Source organism: Podarcis pityusensis, assembly GCF_964106645.2.
Source record: "Podarcis pityusensis genome assembly, chromosome: 2".
Taxonomy (NCBI): Eukaryota; Metazoa; Chordata; class Lepidosauria; order Squamata; family Lacertidae; genus Podarcis; species Podarcis pityusensis.
In genome coordinates, this window is record NC_138029.1 from 75,325,591 (window position 1) to 75,345,540 (window position 19,950).

Below are 19,950 nucleotides of genomic sequence, written 5' to 3' on the forward strand. Positions count from 1 at the left end.
AGACTCTTGGCAATTGTATGTAATATGACATGGGGGCCTGCAGATAAAGGGCGAGTTGACCAAGTTCCCTCCTCCCACGTGCACAGATAAGTAACTTAGGGTCCAAGCCCATGTATTTGGGGGAACTTTGTCTTCTTCAGAAAACATTTGCCAGTACAGAAGGCAGCGCATTAATCTATCCATGCAACTATATAAAAACCTCTTATGCAAGTCCCTGCTCTTCCCTTTAAAAGCTACATACTTTAGGAGGCTGTTGATATCACGGTTATTCAGTTCCAAGTACTTTTCATAATTCTTGGCATAAGCTTGGAGGGGAATCAGGGCTTTGCGGATACATGTGATGATGGTTTTGCGCAGTTCGATCACAGGTGGCTCATACAGACCCACTGACTCCAGCAACGGTGTGCCACAGATGAACATGTTTTCAAGCACGTGCTGAACAAGGGACAAAAGAACAGCCATTTAGCACAAACTGCTTCTATTTTCTCCTTCAAGTCTGTTGTACAAAACTGAAATCCATCTACTGCTAGACAGTTAATGCTCCTCCTGCTCTTTGTATTGGATACCTCAGTAAAAACCCATGCCAACCCAAGGAACCATAGCCTTAATCATAATACAGGTTACCATATATGTTTACCGGACTTTGTATAAACGAAAGCTTTCAGGGGTCTCAGATTAGAGACCCATCTTTAATGTATGGAGCCCCACTTGAATTTCTGGTCATACTACTTGCGGTTTGCTCCAAATGTTGCCTCACTTGCGCTGCAGCTTATCTCTATGAGCTGCTCTTGGCTGAAAGCTGCCTACCCCAGCATTCAAGAGGTTAGGAATTTTGGATAATCTAGCCTTTAACATGGATTGTTGGCTTTCAAATGAAACAACCATGTGCAACTTAGTGTGCTGCAGATTTTTATGAGATCGTGCTGTGTGCCCTAAACAATACCTGCAGAGATCATTTCAAGGAGGCAGGAGACCCAGTATGTAAGACACCTCTTGATGGGAAAAGGACCTCCCACCTTAGCCAAAACCAACAACAGCACATTTCAAAAACTGCAGACAAGCAGTCTTTAGGTTATTGTGAAGCTCGCTTTAATGATAGCTCTTGAAGTGTTTCAATTTTGTTATAAAAAGAAGCAAGCCTCTTTTTAAATTGAAGTGATAAGATAAATACACTAAACACATAATCACACATCTCGTACCCTGCCACTACTTCAATGTCGGTATTAACAGCTTCAGGATTTAAAATTGCAACATTATTGCCGGCACTTTTTATTTGAATCTGGCATGTTTTCCTCAATGCTAAAAGTGTTGGATGAATCATTCTCCTGTTAGCAAAATCCTCCTCCTGCAGTATCATCCCTTGTTAAAATCTTTGAGATTTTATGTGCCTGCGCATGAGTAGCTACATGAAATCTGCAGCACAAATCAAACTTCTTCTGACATTTCCCTAACCCAGAAGAGATCAGGATGTGAAATCAAAGCAAATCTTCTATTTCTTGCATCTCACTACACATTAAGTGGAGAATGACATTATCTTTTCCTGCATGGAGAAAAGATAACTACCGTATTTTTCGCTCTATAACACGCACCTGACCATAACACGCACGTAGTTTTTAGAGGAGGAAAATCTGTAGGCATGCCACCCGTAGGCATTCCCTCCATAACACGCACAGACATTTCCCCTTACTTTCTAGGAGGAAAAAAGTGAGTGTTATGGTGCAAAAAATACGGTAATTTTCAGCAGGGCTAGACTTTCTTTCCACAGGCTTTCATTTTTTTTATTTTTGCAAATTACAGACACAATACCAATACCAAACTGGTTCTGAGAAAGGCTTGTCAATCTTCAATACCACACTCCAAAGCTTTTGTGTTGTGTTTCTCTCCATAATATTGTTATAATGTTCCTGCAATGCAGCCATAATACCCAGATACGACTGTTGACAACCCACAGCTTTTGATGGAGCAATTCTTATGACCAGTAAGGCTACAATCTTATGCACACTTCCCTAGCAATAAGTCTAATAAACTCTATGGAACTTGCTGCTTCTGGGTACACATATAGGACTGCTCTGGAAAGTCAGCTTTGTAGTGTGCATCTCTAGTAGAAGCATCTATTTTCAGTAAGTGTATAACTTTTTACAAGATGGATCCTATTATTAGGGTAAGAAGGCATTTCAAACTCTTCAAGGTAACTCACTTTCTCCAGTTGTGGTATGGTGTGGGTAGCCCAGATCCCTTTATCAAACAGAGAAACAACTGTTGTCTCAAAATTCTCCAGGGGTGTGCTGAAACGAACACCCGAAGTGTCCAGAGCCAGATCAATTATAAACAGAGGATTTTTCCGTGGCCTACAAAAGGAAGAATATGGAGATCTCTGAGATTGTTATGAATGAATAGCTTCCAGAAACAATGCCTTTGCTAATTCAAAAAATAGATCAATTACTTCTCAGAAACATAGCCTAGCTCTGCTTGTGCATTTCCCGTGGAACCAGATGCCCTAAAAGGTGATAGGCAACCACATCTGTATAAATAGGCATAAGCATCAAATTTAGTGGAACAAAGGGAATCACTATGATCAAAAGTCATGTCAGTATCCTCATCATGCTTGCAAATATCCCTTCCTGGATTGGCAGAAGAAGTACAGAGGGGGTCCAGACTCATATTCACTATTCCTCTGCAATAAGTTGGGATTCACACATATATAATATATATTAATACATATATATTAATCCAGTCTGCCTTAAAGACATATCAGAAATGAGGTAGAACATTTGCGGGGGTCGGGGGGCTGTGCTCCACACTGTTCAACTTTTCTTATTCCAAACAGACACAGAAACGTATTTCATATTCTGGTAAACCAAAATGTACACAGCTGCAGTGTAACTAAATTAACTCTGGCCCTTTTGCCAGTAGCAGAAAAGGATTCTTCTTCCCGATCTTCTTTATGGTACTTGTTTAATATTTGAAGACTGTTGTGTTTTCATATTTTTCCATTCCTTAGTTCAGTGAGTTCTGCTTTCCTCAATACCATGCTTTCTAACCTTAATTATTTTTTAGGTTCACACTGGAGCTTTATTCAATTTGTTTTCATCTGTCTCAAAATGCATACTCCAGACTGGGTAACATACTTCAGCTGAGGTCTACTGTTTCAACCCACTTCTCCTATCTGCCAAGAACAATGACTGACTTGAATTAAACTTGCTGGATGTTCGTAAGGTCTCTGTTAATATCTACTGTGCCATGCACCCAAAAAAGCATGTGTACAGACACCACATGTTTTGCAAAAATAGGTTAACACTTGTAAAAATATCCCCTTAATAAAGTGGTCTTTGCATTTCTGGGGCCTACATCCAGGAAGCATGAGCATGCAGCGGAAGTGAAAAGGTAAGGTCCAAAAGGTTTGTTGGCAGCATGCTGCCAGCGGCGGAGCATGTCTTCCCAGGGATGCTTTAGTTGTGATTCCTGCATTGCAGGGGGTTGGACTAGATGACCCTCAGGGTCCCTTCCAACTCTACAATCTATGATTCTATAACTCTGGCCCCAAGACCATGCTAAACAGACACAGTAAGATCTTCTAATAAAGCCAATGAATACTAAAGCTATGGTGACTTCACTTTGTAACCTACAGACTCTTTGTGATGCCTGTCAGAAGCCAGCAATAACCCCTTAACTTGAGAAATATTGGTGCCCAGCAATGTCCCAGGGGATGCTGAAGCATGCCAAAAAGAGGAGCCATGACTGAAGTGATTTTGCACAGTGATACCAATTCATCAAGAGAAAATTCAGAGAAAAAGAACCCTCCCATTATATGAGAGCACACTGATCAATGTTCTTTTCCTTTTCCACAAAAATAAAACATCTCTCCATTTCTCTCCTTACTTGTATGGGCTGTTAACAAGGTCATCTCCCCACACCATATCTTCAGGGCAATTCAGGACACTGTGGCAGGAATCCAAGAAGAGCTGGGTGAAGTTTACCAGTGAATCCTGGATCAGATAACGTACAGAGTCCTGCAACATAAACTTGATGAGCTCCATCAGCTGATGAAGCTTGGACATCCGGTATACTTCCCACTTAGTCTCATACAAGTTGTACCAGCCTTTGCCTATGTCCCTCAAACTGCTTCTCACGGCTATCTTTAGAGTATTGATCCAAGTATCCTTAAGGAACATTGAAACCTAGATAAAAATAAAACAAAGAATGTCAACTACAGTGCCAAGTGACACATCTGCTACATTTTTGGGAAAGCTGTTTGCCAGTGTGGTGTAATGGTTAAGAGCAGTAGATTCTTAATCTGGTGAACCGGGTTCGCTTCCCTGCTCCTCCACATGCAGCTGCTGGGTGACCTTGGGCCAGTCACACTTCTCTGAAGTCTCTCAGCCCCACTCACCTCACAGAATGTTTGTTGTGGGGGAGGAAGGGAAAGGAGAATGTTAGCCGCTTTGAGACTCCTTAGGGTAGTGATAAAGCGGGATATCAAATCCAAACTCCTCCTCTTCTTCGTTCTCTATGCATTTCAACACCTCTTAAGATACTGCAACCAAATTTTGCATGATTTGTTCTGAAAATCACGGAACAGGCTTTTTTCTGGGTTGGGATACAACTAGATGTCATTTTTAAGCAAAATGGTGGACTGCAACTTTCAAAATTGCACTGATTTTAACCACTGATTTTAAAATAATACTACTTTTTTGTTTTCTTAGAACTCTCAAACAACAGTGGGTACTTTCTTTTTTTTAATATATATTTATTGAAATTTCAGAAAAAAGAATTACACAAAAACAGGAAGTAAAAATACAAGAAAAGTACAAAATACAAAATACAGAGTAAAGGAATAAAAGATACTTAAAAAGAAAAAAAAGAAAAATAGATCAATCTTTCCATAACTTAGATTCATATCCTTGTTTCCCTGACCTCCTCATACCTCCCTTTTTTGTATTCCAGTTCAATTAGTTAAGTCAGCAATTTCTTTCCCTCTTTGTTTTATCATAATCCTTTAACTTAATATACTATAAATTTTCATCTGTTATCAATCCTTTTTTACATACACCTTTATGGCATTACTGCTTAAACCACCTAACTTCATTCCAACATCATTCTAACATTCATCAATTTTGCAATATTTCTGTAAATAGTCTTTAAATTTCTTCCAATCTTCTTCCACCGACTCTTCTCCCTGGTCTCGGATTCTGCCAGTCATTTCCGCCAATTCCATGTAGTCCATCACCTTCATCTGCCATTCTTCCAGAGTGGGTAGATCTTGTGTCTTCCAATACTTTGCAATAAGTATTCTTGCTGCTGTTGTAGCATACATAAAGAAAGTTCTATCCTTCTTTAACACCAGTTGGCTGACCATGCCCAGGAGAAAGGCCTCTGGTTTCTTCAAGAAGGTATATTTAAATACCTTTTTCATTTTGTTATAAATCATCTCCCAGAAAGCCTTAATCCTTGGGCACGTCCACCAGTGGTGAAAGAATGTACCTTCAGTTTCTTTACATTTCCAACATTTGTTATTGGGCAAATGATAGATTTTTGCAAGCTTGACTGGGATCATGTACCACCTGTATATCATTTTCATAATATTCTCTCTTAAGGCACTGCATGCCGTAAACTTCATACCTGTGGTCCATAACTGTTCCCAGTCAGCCATCATTATGTTATGTCCAACATCTTGTGCCCATTTGATCATAGCAGATTTCACCGTTTCATCCTGAGTATTCCATTTCAACAGCAAGTTATACATCTTTGACAAAATCTTAGTTTTGGGTTCTAATAGTTCTGTTTCTAATTTTGATTTTTCCACCTGGAAGCCAATTTTCTTGTCCAAATTATATGCCTCCATTATCTGATAATAATGAAGCCAGTCTCGCACTTTGTTTTTTAATTTCTCAAAACTCTGCAGTTTCAGTCTATCTCCATCTTGTTCCAAAATTTCCCAATATTTCGGCCATTTGACCTCCATATTGAGCTTTTTCAGTGCTTTCGCTTCCATCGGTGACAACCACCTTGGGGTTTTGTTTTCCAATAAGTCCTTGTATCTTATCCAAACATTAAACAATGCTTTCCTGACAATATGGTTTTTGAATGCTTTATGTGCTTTGACCTTATCATACCACAGATATGCATGCCATCCAAATACATTGTTAAAACCTTCTAGATCCAAAATGTCTGTGTTTTCAAGAAGCAGCCATTCTTTCAACCAGCAAAAAGCTGCTGATTCATAGTAAAGTTTAAGGTCTGGCAGGGCAAATCCACCTCTTTCCTTTGCATCTGTTAGTATTTTAAAATTTATTCTAGGCTTCTTGCCCTGCCAGACAAATCTAGAAATATCTCTCTGCCACCTCTTGAAACAGTCCATTTTGTCCACAATTTGCAATGTTTGAAACAAAAATAACATTCTAGGCAATACATTCATTTTTATCGCAGCAATACGACCCAGCAGTGAAAGCTTCAAATTTGACCAAATTTCTAAATCTTTTTTCACTTCAGCCCAGCATTTTTCATAGTTGTCTTTAAATAGATTCCCATTTTTTGCTGTCATGTTAATCCCCAGGTATTTAACTTTCTTAACCACTGTTAAACCTGTCTCATTCTGAAACCTCTCTCTCTCAATTGGTGTTAAGTTTTTCTCTAAAACCTTGGTTTTTAACTTATTCAGTTTGAATCCTGCAACCTGACCAAATTTTGAATCAGTTCTAAAACCCTTTTGGTACTAGATTCTGGCTCCTGTAACGTCAATACTAAGTCATCTGCAAATGCTCTCAATTTGTACTGTTTGGCTCCGACTTGTATACCTTTAACCAACTGGTCCCTTCTAATCATATTCAGCAAAACCACCAGGACCGATATAAAAAGCAATGGGGAGATTGGGCAGCCTTGTCGTGTCCCTTTTTCTATCTTAAATCCTTCCATCACCACATTATTTACAATTAATTTAGCCTTTTGTTCAGAGTATATTGCACTTATACCATTTTCAAAGCCTTGGCCTACCCCCATACCCTGTAAGTTCTTCTTCATAAAGCTCCAAGAAATGTTGTCAAAAGCTTTCTCCGCGTCCACCAATATTAAAACTGCCTTAGTATTTATATTCACTTGTAATTTTTCTAAAATATTGATTACATTTCTCACATTTTCAGATAGATGTCTACCCGGGAGAAAGCCTGCTTGGTCTTTATGTATCTCTTCCACTAACACTCTTTTTAGTCTTTTAGCCAAGATGTCTGCAAAAATTTTGTAATCCACACTGAGCAGTGATATGGGGCGGTAGTTCTTAAGCTGCGTCTTTTCAGTCTCTGTTTTCGGTACAAGTGTGATATACGCTTCTTTCCACGACTCTGGTGCCCTTTTCCCATCCATTATTTCATTACAGACTTCTTTTAAAGGTTGTACTAACCATTCTTTTAAAGATCTGTAGTATCTAGAAGTCAGTCCATCCAGTCCTGGAGATTTGCCTAATTGCATATTCTGAATGGCACCTTCTATCTCCTGTTCAGTTATTTTATAGTTCAACATTAATTTATTCTCTTGAGAGATTTTTTGTAATCCATTTGTTTTCAAAAATCGGTCTACGTCAATTTCTTTCTGTGGCCCTTGTGTATATAGTTGTTTGAAATACCTCTGGAAACAATTTCTAATCTCGGCTGGGTTCTGTATATTCCTTCCTTCCACTTCTAGATTTGTAACTGTATTTAATTTTTGTCTTTTTTTCATTTGCCAAGCCAGCAATTTCCCACATTTATTAGCCGACTCAAATGTATTTTGTCTCATTTGTTTAATTTTCCATTCTATCTCCTGATTCATCATTTTCATGTATTGTACTTGATGTAACTTTATTTCTCTCAAAATCTCTTGCGACTTTGGTTTTACTCTCAATTTCTTTTCACTTTCCTTTATTTTCTCCAAAATTTTATCCTTCTTCTCATTTTGGATTCTCTTCTTTAATGCGTTCTGTTGTATCAAGAACCCTCTCATGACAGCTTTACTTGCGTCCCAGATTACTCTTTTTTCCACATTGGTGTCCATATTTATCTCAAAATAATCTCTCAAGGTTTTTTGGGCCTTCTTAAAGACTTCATCTCTAAATAAGGTGTCATTCATCCTCCATCTGAAGGAGCCAGTTGGTGTTAGTTTCATCTCCATCTTCACAGCATTATGATCGGAGCAAGTTTTTGGGCAGATTTCCACTTTTCTTGTCTTTGGTGCCATTCCTCTAGTTACCCATATTTGGTCAATTCTTGTCCATGTCAGTTTGGCTTCAGAGAAGAAGGTTCCCTCTCTGGCCAAGGGATTCTTTGTTCTCCAGATATCAACTAAGTCCAAGTTGTCTGTCATCTCAAAAAAAGTTTTCGGTAGTCTGCCGTCCTTAGTGACTACCTGTCTTTGTGCCTTGTCCATGTGTGTAGATACCACTCCATTCATGTCTCCCATCAAAATCACATTATAATCCAAATAGTCCATCAAGGTCTCATGCAACTTTTTTAAAAAGTCAGATTTCCCCTCATTTGGTGCATAAACTCCTACTATCAAAAATTTCTCTCCTTGTGTTTGAATTTCAATTGCCACAAATCTTCCTTGGTCATCTTTGAAGATAAAGTTCGGTAATAGTCTCTCCTTTGCATAGATCACTACCCCTCTTTTTTTAACCTTGTCCGATGAAATAAACTCCTGACCCAGTCTTTTATTAATTAGTAGTTTCCTGTGTAACCTTGTTACATGTGTTTCTTGTAGACAAATCAAGTCCAATTGTTCCTTTTTTAATAAATGAAACACAGATTTCCTTTTCTGAGGGGAGTTCAAACCATTACAATTCCAGCTTAATAGTTGTAGAGCCATGATGTAGTTACTTTGCTTCTCCTCCAACTGCACCCAGTGCCTGTTCCTGATCTGTCGGTGGTATCCCCTTCTTCAGGCGGTCTTTTAGTTCAGGAGGTAAACTTGGTATGTCTAAAGTTTCACTTACAAGTGCTCTTAACTCTTCTGCAGCTTCCTTCTGCAGGTCTTCTCCGTGGTCTCTCCAAAATCTATCTTTGTCGTCCTCTGATCTTATTTTTATCTTCTTCCCTTTGTAACTAAAGGATAGGCCTTGGGGGAATTCCCACCTAAAGATGATTCCGTTGCTTCTCAACAGGGCAACCAAATCTCTATAATTGGACCTAAGGTCCAAAAGATGCTTCGGAATATCCTTAAATATCTCCACTTTTGACTGGTGTATTTCCAAAGTCTTCTGGAAGTGCAGACTCAAGATTTTGTCTCTCTCCTCTTTTGTTCGGAGGGTGATCAAACAGTCTCTCACCCTGTTCCTCCTCCCTCCTCTTCCAAGCCTGAAGTCACTCACTATCTTGAAACTATCCTTCTCCAAATCTGGGTTCCAAAAGTCTGCAAATTCCTGCGTAAGAAAGTCAGTCAAGTTGTCTTTCTCAAGTTCGGGTACGGCCCTGATCCTTAAATTCGTTTGTTTCTCCTTCAACTCAATCATAGACAATATTGACCTGTGGTCTTGAAGTTGTTTGTGTATCGGTGGTATCTTCTCTTCTACAACAGTGGCTGTAGCAGTTGCTATTTCCTTTGCCTCTTCGGCTGTCTTTCGTGTCAAGGTAGATTCCTGTAGTAATTTCTGAATAGTTTCTGTGTTGGTATTTACCTTCTGTCCCGAATTATTAATACTTGTAGTGTTTTGATCAATTTTGCCCGATGCCTCGGCTACTTGTTTACTTATTCTTTCCAAAGATTCGTTGATTTTACCTAGTGCCTGAGCCAAAGCATCTTCAGCTGCCATTCCTTTAGGTTTAGCTTGTGCCGATGAGGTTACTGTTGGTAAACCAGAAGGGCCAGATGTCGATGCTTTTCGTTGCAGCCCACCATCTGTGCGAAATAGTCTGCCAGACCTCATTGTTTTTTCCTGTAACAAATCTATCTTCTCCTTGCCATCTGCCATAACCCTCAGATAAAACCCAAGGTCAGTCTCACGATCAAAATTTGTTTTGAAGTGGAAAATTTCCCTGGCCCAGCTGCTATTGTAGCAATTTCAAACTTCCTCTAGGGGGACACAGTAGCAATCAAAGGTGTCTTAAAGTAATTAACTTTTTTCCTTTAGCCCCCCAATTCACAAAAAGGACAACAGTTTCAATCTCAGTTATTTTCTGTTACTTTAAAACCAGGAGAAGCCAGTCAGAAATATTGTATCTTACTTGTATCTCAGATGCAGAGTTAACTGTCAAAGAGTACTTTCAGCAACAGCGCATTTCACAGTACGGCATTCTTACTGTTCACTGGCAACCCATTCCAGGGTTTTGAGCAGTGGATTTTAGCTTCTTTTCCTCTCTTTTTGCAGGGAAATACAGTTCAAACCTTTCCCCCCTCCTCCCCTGCAATCAAGGGGGGGAAATCGCTTGTTTGATGTTCGAATTATAATCCTTTTCCAACGTCTTTTAAGGTTTCCGCTTACAAGTTCATTGCTTTACTCCATTTACAAGAACGGAAGGCAGACTCCCTGTTTATGCCTTTCCGCTTCGGTGCCAAATTATTTGTAAAATTCCTTTGATTCCGAAATTAGTCTACTCACAGATCATTGTTTTGCAGCCAAATTGTCCCAGGAAAAAGGCAGCGCTCTCCGGTAACGGCTATGCGGCTTCGCTCCACGGAAGAAGCAATTGACTCACAGCACCGCGCCACTTCCCCGCTCCGCTCCGGAACCCGTAGTCGGGCTCCTTTGCAAGTTGGGGGGGGGCGCAAAAGGTGCCCGCCGAGTCCCACGGTCACAGGCTTCACCCGCCTGTGATTTTTGAAGGGTCCCCGCTTCGCCGTAGCGGTGCAGACCCAATTTCCGCAGAGCCAGTTCCCTCCAAGTCAGAGGGAATCCGCCATTACCGATGGCGCCACCCCGGAAGTTCCAACAGTGGGTACTTTCCACTAATTACATAGAACACCATTTGGTAAGCAGGGAGATTTCAGGGGTAGCCAGTGTGGTGCCTTTGGGATGTTGCTGGACTACAGCTCCCACCAGTGCCAGCCAGTGTGGCCAAATGGCTAGGGTTATAAGAGTTGTAGTTCAACAATATTTGGAGGGCACCATGTCAGTTACCTCTGGCCTGCTTCAGTAACATTATGAGAATGGTAACAACCATTCTGATAGCAATCTAATATGAAACACATCATGCCTCATAAATTGATTTCAGATTAACAAGTTATTTTTTTTAATGGGAATATAACATTTAAGCTTAAAAACGCACCAGCATAAGACCTTGGTTTTACCAAAACATGACCAGTGCAATTCTTCCATTTATTGTCCTTTTTTTTAAGAAACCCCATGCAAAGCTGATGATGTATTTCAAGGTGGAATGGAGAAAAATAGAGCACACTGTATTTTACGGTGAGACAAAGAAAAATAGAATCTTGTCCATTTCTTCATGCGGAGCAGCTTTAAAGATCATATAAAGATAGAACCACTGTGTAAGAAAGGACTTTGAAGGTTATCTGGACAAACACACACACAAGGTACAGGATGACAGATGGATGTTGAGATGTCTAGGCTCTTCTCAAATACCTCTAGTGAAGGAGACCCCACCTACCACCTAAAGAATCCGCTCTACTGTCTGCTTGTACTCTGAATGCTTAGCCAAACGCTGCTTCCCTGGCATCCTTCCCCAAGTCCTTCCGTTCTTATTCCCAGGGGAAATCACCATGCACATTTCTTCCTGCCTAATTTCCAAATTGTTTTCTGAGGTGAGTTACAGATTAAAGGAAGTTGGGGTTCTTGGAAACTGTATTGTGCAAGCAATTGGGTTGGATCCTGGCCAAAGTTACTACTTTAAGGACAGTAACACCTATGGAACCCAGGAATGAGAACAGAAAACAGTGTTTGGGAAACTGTGTTGCCTTTTAAAATGCCTGGCTTATTCTCAAGGAGTTTCTAATCCTTCTCACTCCAAAGCAGACTGCATTTAAGAAGTCTGCGGTTAAGTGCTATACTCAACCATGAGCTCTAACTGAAGAATGATGGCTGTTTGCCCCACGATTGTTTATTTACAAGAGGGAACTGCAACAAAATGTTACAACATTTGTTCAGCATTACATGCTCTATTCAAGAATACCTCATTTTCCTACCAAACCACCCTGGTTTTCTGCTCTATCCTCCCCACCCTTCAACAGGCTGACATACTCCATGGCCACTGAGTATCCTTGGCCATCAGTGGACTCTTAAAGGATGTTTCCCCACTTATGGTTTCTCCCCTGAAATATTTTTTTCACCTTGACAAATTGCTGATATGCTCTCTTGTGTGTGGATGGTGCCATTTTGACCACATAAGGCCTAACACTAATAGAATTATTACTACTATTAATATGTATGATTACACTTTTATCCCAGCATCTTCCATGGAGCTCATCTACATGTTTTTTCTCTGCAAATTTTGCCCTTACAGCCACCCTGTGAGTTAGATTAGGCTGAGAGAGAATGACTAGTCCCAATATCATCCAGCAAGATTCTTGGCTGAGAGGAACTATGAACCCAGGTTTCCTCAGGCCTAGTCTGACAATCCAACCATTACATTACAATAGCATACACACACTCTCTCTCTCACACACACACACACTATAGCCACTTACACTTTGCATAGCCACATCTCTGCAAAGAGTATTTCCCTGCTGCTATACCTGTGAAAAGGTCTGTTTCTGGATCTGCTCAAACTCCTCTAGTCGGCCGTACTTAGTCAGGGTTGAATGGAACAGTGACATAGCTGCAGTTTTATTGCACTCATCCCGGACCTGGCACAAAGCCATGATGACTTCTGGCCGTGTCAGGAGGGAAATGAAGCTAAAAGTTTCTTTTTGCTCATTAAATGGGTACTCAGGAACATCAATGCGACCTGGGGACACAAGAAGAGATGTTATTTCTGTAGGAACAGTAGTCATGTAGCTGTTCTTGTTAAGCATATGTAAGAACCATAAATGCTGAAAAATGCATTTTATTTATTTACAGAGCAACCTACACCTCCACCCTTGCATCAGAGTGTGTATGTGTGCATATGTGTAAACTGAGCAAAGCTTCTCCTTCCAAAGCTTCCAAAATGTGTATTCTTGAGGCAGTAAGGGACGGATCCAGCCCAGGATTAGTTGGATCCTGAGTCAGTCCTACTGTTGGTGCCCCATTGTTGCACCAGCTCCAGGCTGGCACAGTGGCTGTCCGGCACCCCCTTCCTTTAAAGCAAGGACCACCCCATCGTTGCTCCTCCACCTCACCACACCTCCCCCCTGTACCTTTCCTGCCTCACCACTTCTCTTCAAGCAGTGATTAAAAAAAAAAAAGAAGACTCCAGAGTTGTTCCTTGAGCATGAAGCCTCCAGGCACACAAGGCCCAAGGGCAGTGCCAGAATCACAGGCCATCCCTACTGTAATTTCCAGGTGCAAGCAAGATGACCACATCTCTGTGTCCAGAAAAACAACAACTAGATCTGTATAAATTATGAAAATTAAACAAATTTGTACATTCCCACTCATTTTGCTTGGAAATGGACAAGCAGTTATGGTCAAGCATTGAAGCCAATCCTCCTGACCCATGGAAATCTTAATTCTCCCTCCTCCTCCCCCCCCCACTTGCTCACAAGCTTTCACATATAACTTTGTAGTTCTAACAGCCAAAAACTCACTTTCTCAAAGCAATGAGATTCTCAGAATGCTATATATTTTCACAGAATTGCAGAATACACATACTCTTGCTTATTGATCACTGTTCCTTGCTCCAGAAGGGTTTGAGGCAAAGGAGTGGCAGCCATCTTGCATGGCATTGCCTCAAACCTTGGCTAGTCTAGCTCTGTCCCTCAAAGGATCCATGGCAGCAGCTTGTTTGTATCTGAATGGCTGACACTTGCTCTCATCACTATCATTCAACTTCTTTTACCCAGAAAGCTTGGGATGCAAATATATATAAATAGTTTGTATTGTCAGACTTTGTCAGAAAGGAACACGCTGGCACTGATTTAGTTTCAATATCTATATATTACCCAATAACAAAACTTATTTAAGCAGCTTATAAGTAAAATAATTACGACTATAAAATATAATAATATAATATGGGATTGGTACATCTCCCTTTGCAACATATCAATCATAGTCTAAAGTTAATTGCAAGAAACAGAATGATTTCCCCCTGGGATGATTTTACACTCTGCTGCTGTCTTTTTCTACTGTGTCACCTACCCTTCTGTGGCACCTTCTCTTCCTCTTTCTCAGGCAGAGTGACATAATAGAACGTCTGAGGCTTGGAAGTGACAATTCTGTCAAAGTTAATCTTGTTCATGGTTCGCTCAAAGTCTAGGGACACTTCTTTCCCCAGGAGCTGCAGCCGCTCTAAAATGCTAAGCATAATTAAAAAACTAATTAACAGAATGAACTACGACCTCTCACAATGTTGCGTCTGCATCACTCATATATCTCTACAGTCCCATCTTCACGCCTCCTGTGTTTGCATGTGCTTTGCTTCTTCATTAAAAGTGCTTGCGGCACATTAAGGGAGCTTCATAGTAGACCTGGAATGGGACAGCAGGTGATTCTGAAGGATCAAGGGGCAGTGGGGCAAGTTGTGTGACACCTAGGACTGTATTACATCTGACTAAAGGGAGAGATTTAGAAGCAATATTTCCACTCTTCTTTCTTTCTCGCTCCCCTCCTGACCCATTGTAATTGGCAGTCTGGCGATAACTGTTCCATTTGCATGGAGAAGGCAAAACAAAAAACAATGAGAAGCAACACCAGCAGAAGCCAGCAAAGGCCCTGTCCCGGAAGGGAAGACAAGGCCATGAGTCCCGCGGATAAGGTAGTCAGATGATAAGGAAGAACAATCTAATGCAGTGCCTCAAGGGTGTATTGCTGGGGCAAAGCTGAATAGCAAGTTTCAATAGCCTTATAACCCCAAGAGTTATCTCCTCAGCTTTTAGTCTTTACATTATTTTCCCCAATGGTAAATTATCATATGCCCAATGGAGATATTAGTTTGTACAGGGCCAGCTCTCTAGTTATTATTATTACTATTATCACAATTTCATATTATTGTCTGTAACTTCTGGAACCAGGATATATTTTCTGGTCTTGGGGCTATTCACAGATAGTCTTTAGCCTTCTTCAAAAACTAATTTTATTGCATTTTACACATCTGTATCTGACTGAGGAAAAAGCTTTCACAGTTCAGTGAGATGAACTGATATATCAATGATACCACTGGCTGATGACTCATCTAGCTCAAAGCGTCTCAAATCTTCCAAGCCATGGAGTCTGTAGCAGTGCTACAGACTTGATGGCAACCTTGTCAGAATTATGTTGCTTTTTACTAGAACCTCTACCAACCAAAGTCACATGCAAAAGAAATGCAGACAGTATTAAATAAATGGGCACCTCTGAGCACATCTTGAGCCTAGGAATTTGTTTTCCATACCAGAAAGGAACTTAGTTCCTAGGCCTTTCTCACAGAAGTCCATTCCTGGTTAGCTTTTTTTCAATTCAGCATCCTAACTTAGGCAGGAGGAAATAGATTGTCATTGCTATCGTGAAACAATTGGAAATCAGCCATCCTTGCAGTGATCTCCTCCTAGTGGTGCAGCAATAAAACTGCTAGCATATTTGCAATGCTAAGCAGGGTCCGGTAAGGTTTCAAATTGGATGGGCGTCTAGATGTTGAAATTCCTGCATTACAGGGAATTGGACCAGATGGCCCTCAGGGTCCCTTCCAACTCTATGATTCTATGATCTACCTTGTACCCACTCAAGACCCTGTGCCATGCTCACCTGATTTCCAGTTGAAATATCTCCCACACTCCCCTTCACTTACCATTATCTAATCTTTGAAGATGCACAAGCAGTTGTTAAGAAAGGGAAGAGCAGCACCTGATCAGGAAGCAGCTCTCAGTGAATCACACGAAGGGGCTCTAATAACCACACTAAAAAGACCTCTACATTTCACCAGCTAGTTTCTGGAAGAGCTGCAACTTAATATCTCAAATACCACTAGTTAGATCAGTGCTCCTTAAAGTCTTCAAACACTGAAAGTCTGCACCTTACATCTATGGTGGTTTTACTGAATGGTTCCACAACACAGCACAGCCTGGTGTAATTGCATCTGAATTGCATCAAATTAATTGCAGGTGTCTGCCCTGCTTGTGTTTACTGGTTTCCTCCTTAGTTTTTTATGTCTGCCTCTGAAAAGCACAATTCCCAGGGTGTGCAGAAACAGAGGAAGTAGGAAAGAAAGAACAGGGAATGCGATGAGAAGAAAAGGGTGTGAGGGAATGATAATGATGGAGTTATCCTGCCACCCAGGTGGCTAGGCCTCCCTTGTCATAAACAAGGTGTTAAAACCACAAACATGTTTTCAGTATGAAGGACTGTTGCAATACTTACATACTCCCTTTCCTCAGACGTGAAGTTTCCATTGCCATCTGCTTCATCCGCTGCAAACTCTTTTCTTCAATGGTTTGCATTCCATCCAGAGGCATGCAGTCAACATACAGGTTATACAACAATAGTGCCTGTGTTTTCTTCCTCAAGTCATTGGCAGAAATCACTCGCTCGGCAAGAACCCGGGGGTCCTCAGCCAGAAAAAGCAAACGGACACGGGGCACCCAATACTGACAAGGCATTAGTGGGGCTCTCCCTGGGGAGAAATTAGAAAAGAATGTGAACACACTGGGGCCATAAAAATAGATTGCAGAAACCAGGTGCCAAAATTATCTAATGAGTCTATGACCAAGCTAGTGTCAAGCTGAGAGTTTCGTGGCAGAAAAGAGAATGATGAGTAATAGAATCCAAATGGAGACTCAGAAGAATACTCATCAGAAACGTCACTGTATCCAACTAGATGAGACAGGAGGGATATGTGTGACTGTATCTTCCACTGTATTTTCAAAAGTTAAAGGCAGATGGGAGGGTGGGGAGAGGGAATCATTTCCTTCACACTGTTTTCCTAATCTAAACTGCCCTCTCCCCCACCAACTGCAGTTAATCATGTGGAGGAAAACATGTGATCATCATAAAGAGCGGCTGTGGTGGGGCTGGGAGCTGAAATTTGGATCATAAATGTAGCGTAAGGGAAGGTGCTATGTCTCCTCCTCCCAGTACCAGAATCCCAATCTGATTGCTCAGTTATTCCTCACCCCCAATGGTGACCACTGGCTTTTTTAAAGTGGGAGATATGATCACAGGTCCCCTGTTGTCTCATCTAATTGTGACCCTCCAAAAGTAGGCCATACCAAATTCTGTGGGACTTATTTCCAAGGAAACATGCACATGATCAGGTTCTAAGTGATGGAGTGATGAGAATGGAGGTCCTTTTACAAATAATCCTGAATTTGTCCACATAATGCCAAGGTTGCAGGTTCAGTCCCCATATTGGACAGCTGCATATTGCTGCATTGCAGCAGGTTGGACTAGATGATCCTCAGGGTCCCTTCCAACTCTAGAAGTCTATGATCCACCTCTATGAATCCTCAAAGGATTGTCAGGAAAAAGAAAATATTCCATGGTTGCTTATTAAAGAGGCAGAAAGATGCATCACAATCCAAGACAATTGTGAATCAAAGGGAGCTAATTGGGTATAGAGAAGCTCTTGATTTTAACTTCTTCCCTGTAATCCAATAAAAAATAAATCAATGCCCACCTTCTTCAGTCATTCCTCCATTAAGTACACGTTTCCCTTGTGCATCCCGGACTAGGCCCAGACTGTTTGTCTTATGAACCAAGTAAAATTTTGTCTCTTCATCATAATCCAGAACACCAACATCTATCCACTTATAGATCAGTTTGTGACTTTTGGGATCCTCTGAGATATGAATGACAAACAGGGAATCACATTTTCACAATTGTCTTGGTTAAAATAGGCAGAACTACACAGAGTCCTCTTCACAGTTTTACAAGCCTCATGATCCTGCTTTGTGTTCTGGGCTCCATATTTTGTATCTCCTTTTAATTTTTAATGGCACCCCAACACGTATTAGTATCTTAGTAGGTAATAATAATAATAATTTATTATAATAATAGCTTATTATTTATATCCCACCCTTCTGGCTGTGTTTCCCCAGCCACTCTGTGGCTTCCAACAGAAGGTTTAAAATACATTAAAACATCAGTCATTAAAAACTTCCCTAAACAGGGCTGCTTTCAGATGTCTTCTAAATGTCAGATAGTTGTTAATTTATTTGACATCTGATGGGAGGGCATTCCACAGGGCAGGCGCCACTACTGAGAAGGCCCCCTGACTGGTTCCCTGTAACTTGGCTTCTCGCAGTGAGGGAACCACCAGAAGGCACTTGGCGCTGGATCTCAGTGTCCGGGCAAAACGATGGGGGTGGAGACGCTTCTTCAGGTATACTGGGCTGAGGCCGTTTAGGGCTTTAAAGGTCAATACCAACACTTTAAATTGTGCTTGGAAATGTACTGGGAGCCAATATAGGTCTTTCAAGACAGGTATTATGTGGTCTCGGCGGCCATTCCCAGTCACCAGTCTGGCTGCCACATTCTGGATTAGTTGTAGTTTCCGGATCACCTTCAAAGGTAGCCCCACATAGAGCACATTGTAGTAGTCCAAGCGGGGGATAACTAGCGCATGCACCACTCTGGCGACACAGTCTGCAGGCAGGTAGGGTCTCAGCCTGCATACCAAATGGTGCTGGTAGACAGCTGCCCTGGACACAGAATTAACCTATGCCTCCATGGACAGCTGTGAGTCCAAAATGACTCCCAGGCTGCGCACCTGGTCCTTCAGGGGCACAGTTACCCCATTCAGGACCAGGGAGTCCCCCACACCTGCCTGTCCCCTGTCCCCCCAAAACAGTACTTCTGTCTTGTCAGGATTCAACCCCAATCCGTTAGCTGCTATCCATCCTCCAACTGCCTCCATAATGCAGAAATGTTGTTAGGCACATGTTCTAACTGAAGTGGTCAACTTACAGGACTTAATTTTTAGGCTAAAAGCACCTGTCATTTGTGTTAGATTATAGAAGAATTGCAATCGCTCCACATATTTTGAAAAATTAACTCACAAGAATATCACATTGTACACCCAGATATAGAGGCATTAAAAATCAGACACTATGTCTAAAAATTATGGCTTATAAAATAGTTAATAAAATGCATAAATACCACATCTTCAGACGCTAAAGTACTAGTTTAGTTCCACTCACATGAAACATTATGCTAGTGTCAACAGCCTGACTCCCACGAATTTCAGCAGAAATAAAATACACTTAACAGTTAACTGAAACAAAGTACCGTATTTTTCTATGTATAAGACTATATATTTTCCCTATTTTTTCAAGTTTAAAAATGGGGGTCGTCTTATACACGGATAGTGCATAGGGGGGATTTCTTTACTTGGAGTCCCAAAAAATAGGGGTTGTGTTATACACAGGGGCATGTTATACATGGAAAAATATGGTAATTAAAAAACATTAATTTCTAAGTTTCATTGGTAGGGATTCATAGAGCCACTTGGGGAAGGGTGGGGCCTTAGAATATATGCAAAATGCAAGAAAACATTGTATGTTTTGATCTGCTATACTTCAAAACAAAAATACTTGGAGGGAGAAAAGCATGGTTCTCATGTATTCAACTATTATTTTGCAATCTTTGTAATAAATGAAATAACTCAGTTGCATCACATCTATGCTTTACCATGCCCAAGCTCATCATCTGTAGGCAGGAGTGCTTTTCCTGGGATAGGTTTCCGGTCTTCAGATTCAGGTTCCACACCCAACAAAAGCCACTCTTCTGGAGTCCGGCAATCATACTCTTCATTATCAAAAATCTAAGCAAGCAAGAAGTGAGAAATTAATCCTTCACCAAAGTCAATAGCTGACTTGGAATCCTGACAGCTCTTTGCATATCCAAGTACTTCTGCACGTGCACCACGGCTCTGCTTGTTCTGACAGCAGCTTGTCCTTCTGCAAGAGTGTAAGGTCTGCCAAGCT

The 19,950-nt window shown here is 41.0% G+C and overlaps 1 protein-coding gene across 5 annotated transcripts in view; it reads right to left on the reverse strand.

The window, feature by feature from the left end:
• DNAH1 (dynein axonemal heavy chain 1) overlaps window positions 1-19,950 on the reverse strand; it is a 123,157-nt gene that overhangs the window by 86,694 nt on the left and 16,513 nt on the right. For 4 of the 5 annotated variants that reach the window (XM_080995344.1, XM_080995346.1, XM_080995345.1 and 1 more), the window contains exons 6-13: window positions 19,655-19,787; window positions 17,643-17,804; window positions 16,388-16,640; window positions 14,195-14,352; window positions 12,652-12,863; window positions 3,880-4,178; window positions 2,198-2,348; window positions 242-435 (exon numbers count right to left, since the gene is read on the reverse strand). In XM_080995344.1, the coding sequence (XP_080851470.1) occupies window positions 242-435; window positions 2,198-2,348; window positions 3,880-4,178; window positions 12,652-12,863; window positions 14,195-14,352; window positions 16,388-16,640; window positions 17,643-17,804; window positions 19,655-19,787 (1,562 nt within the window). Of the gene's footprint in view, window positions 1-241; window positions 436-2,197; window positions 2,349-3,879; window positions 4,179-12,651; window positions 12,864-14,194; window positions 14,353-16,387; window positions 16,641-17,642; window positions 17,805-19,654; window positions 19,788-19,950 lie in introns of those variants that run through there. The other variant, XM_080995348.1, reaches the window with a different exon arrangement.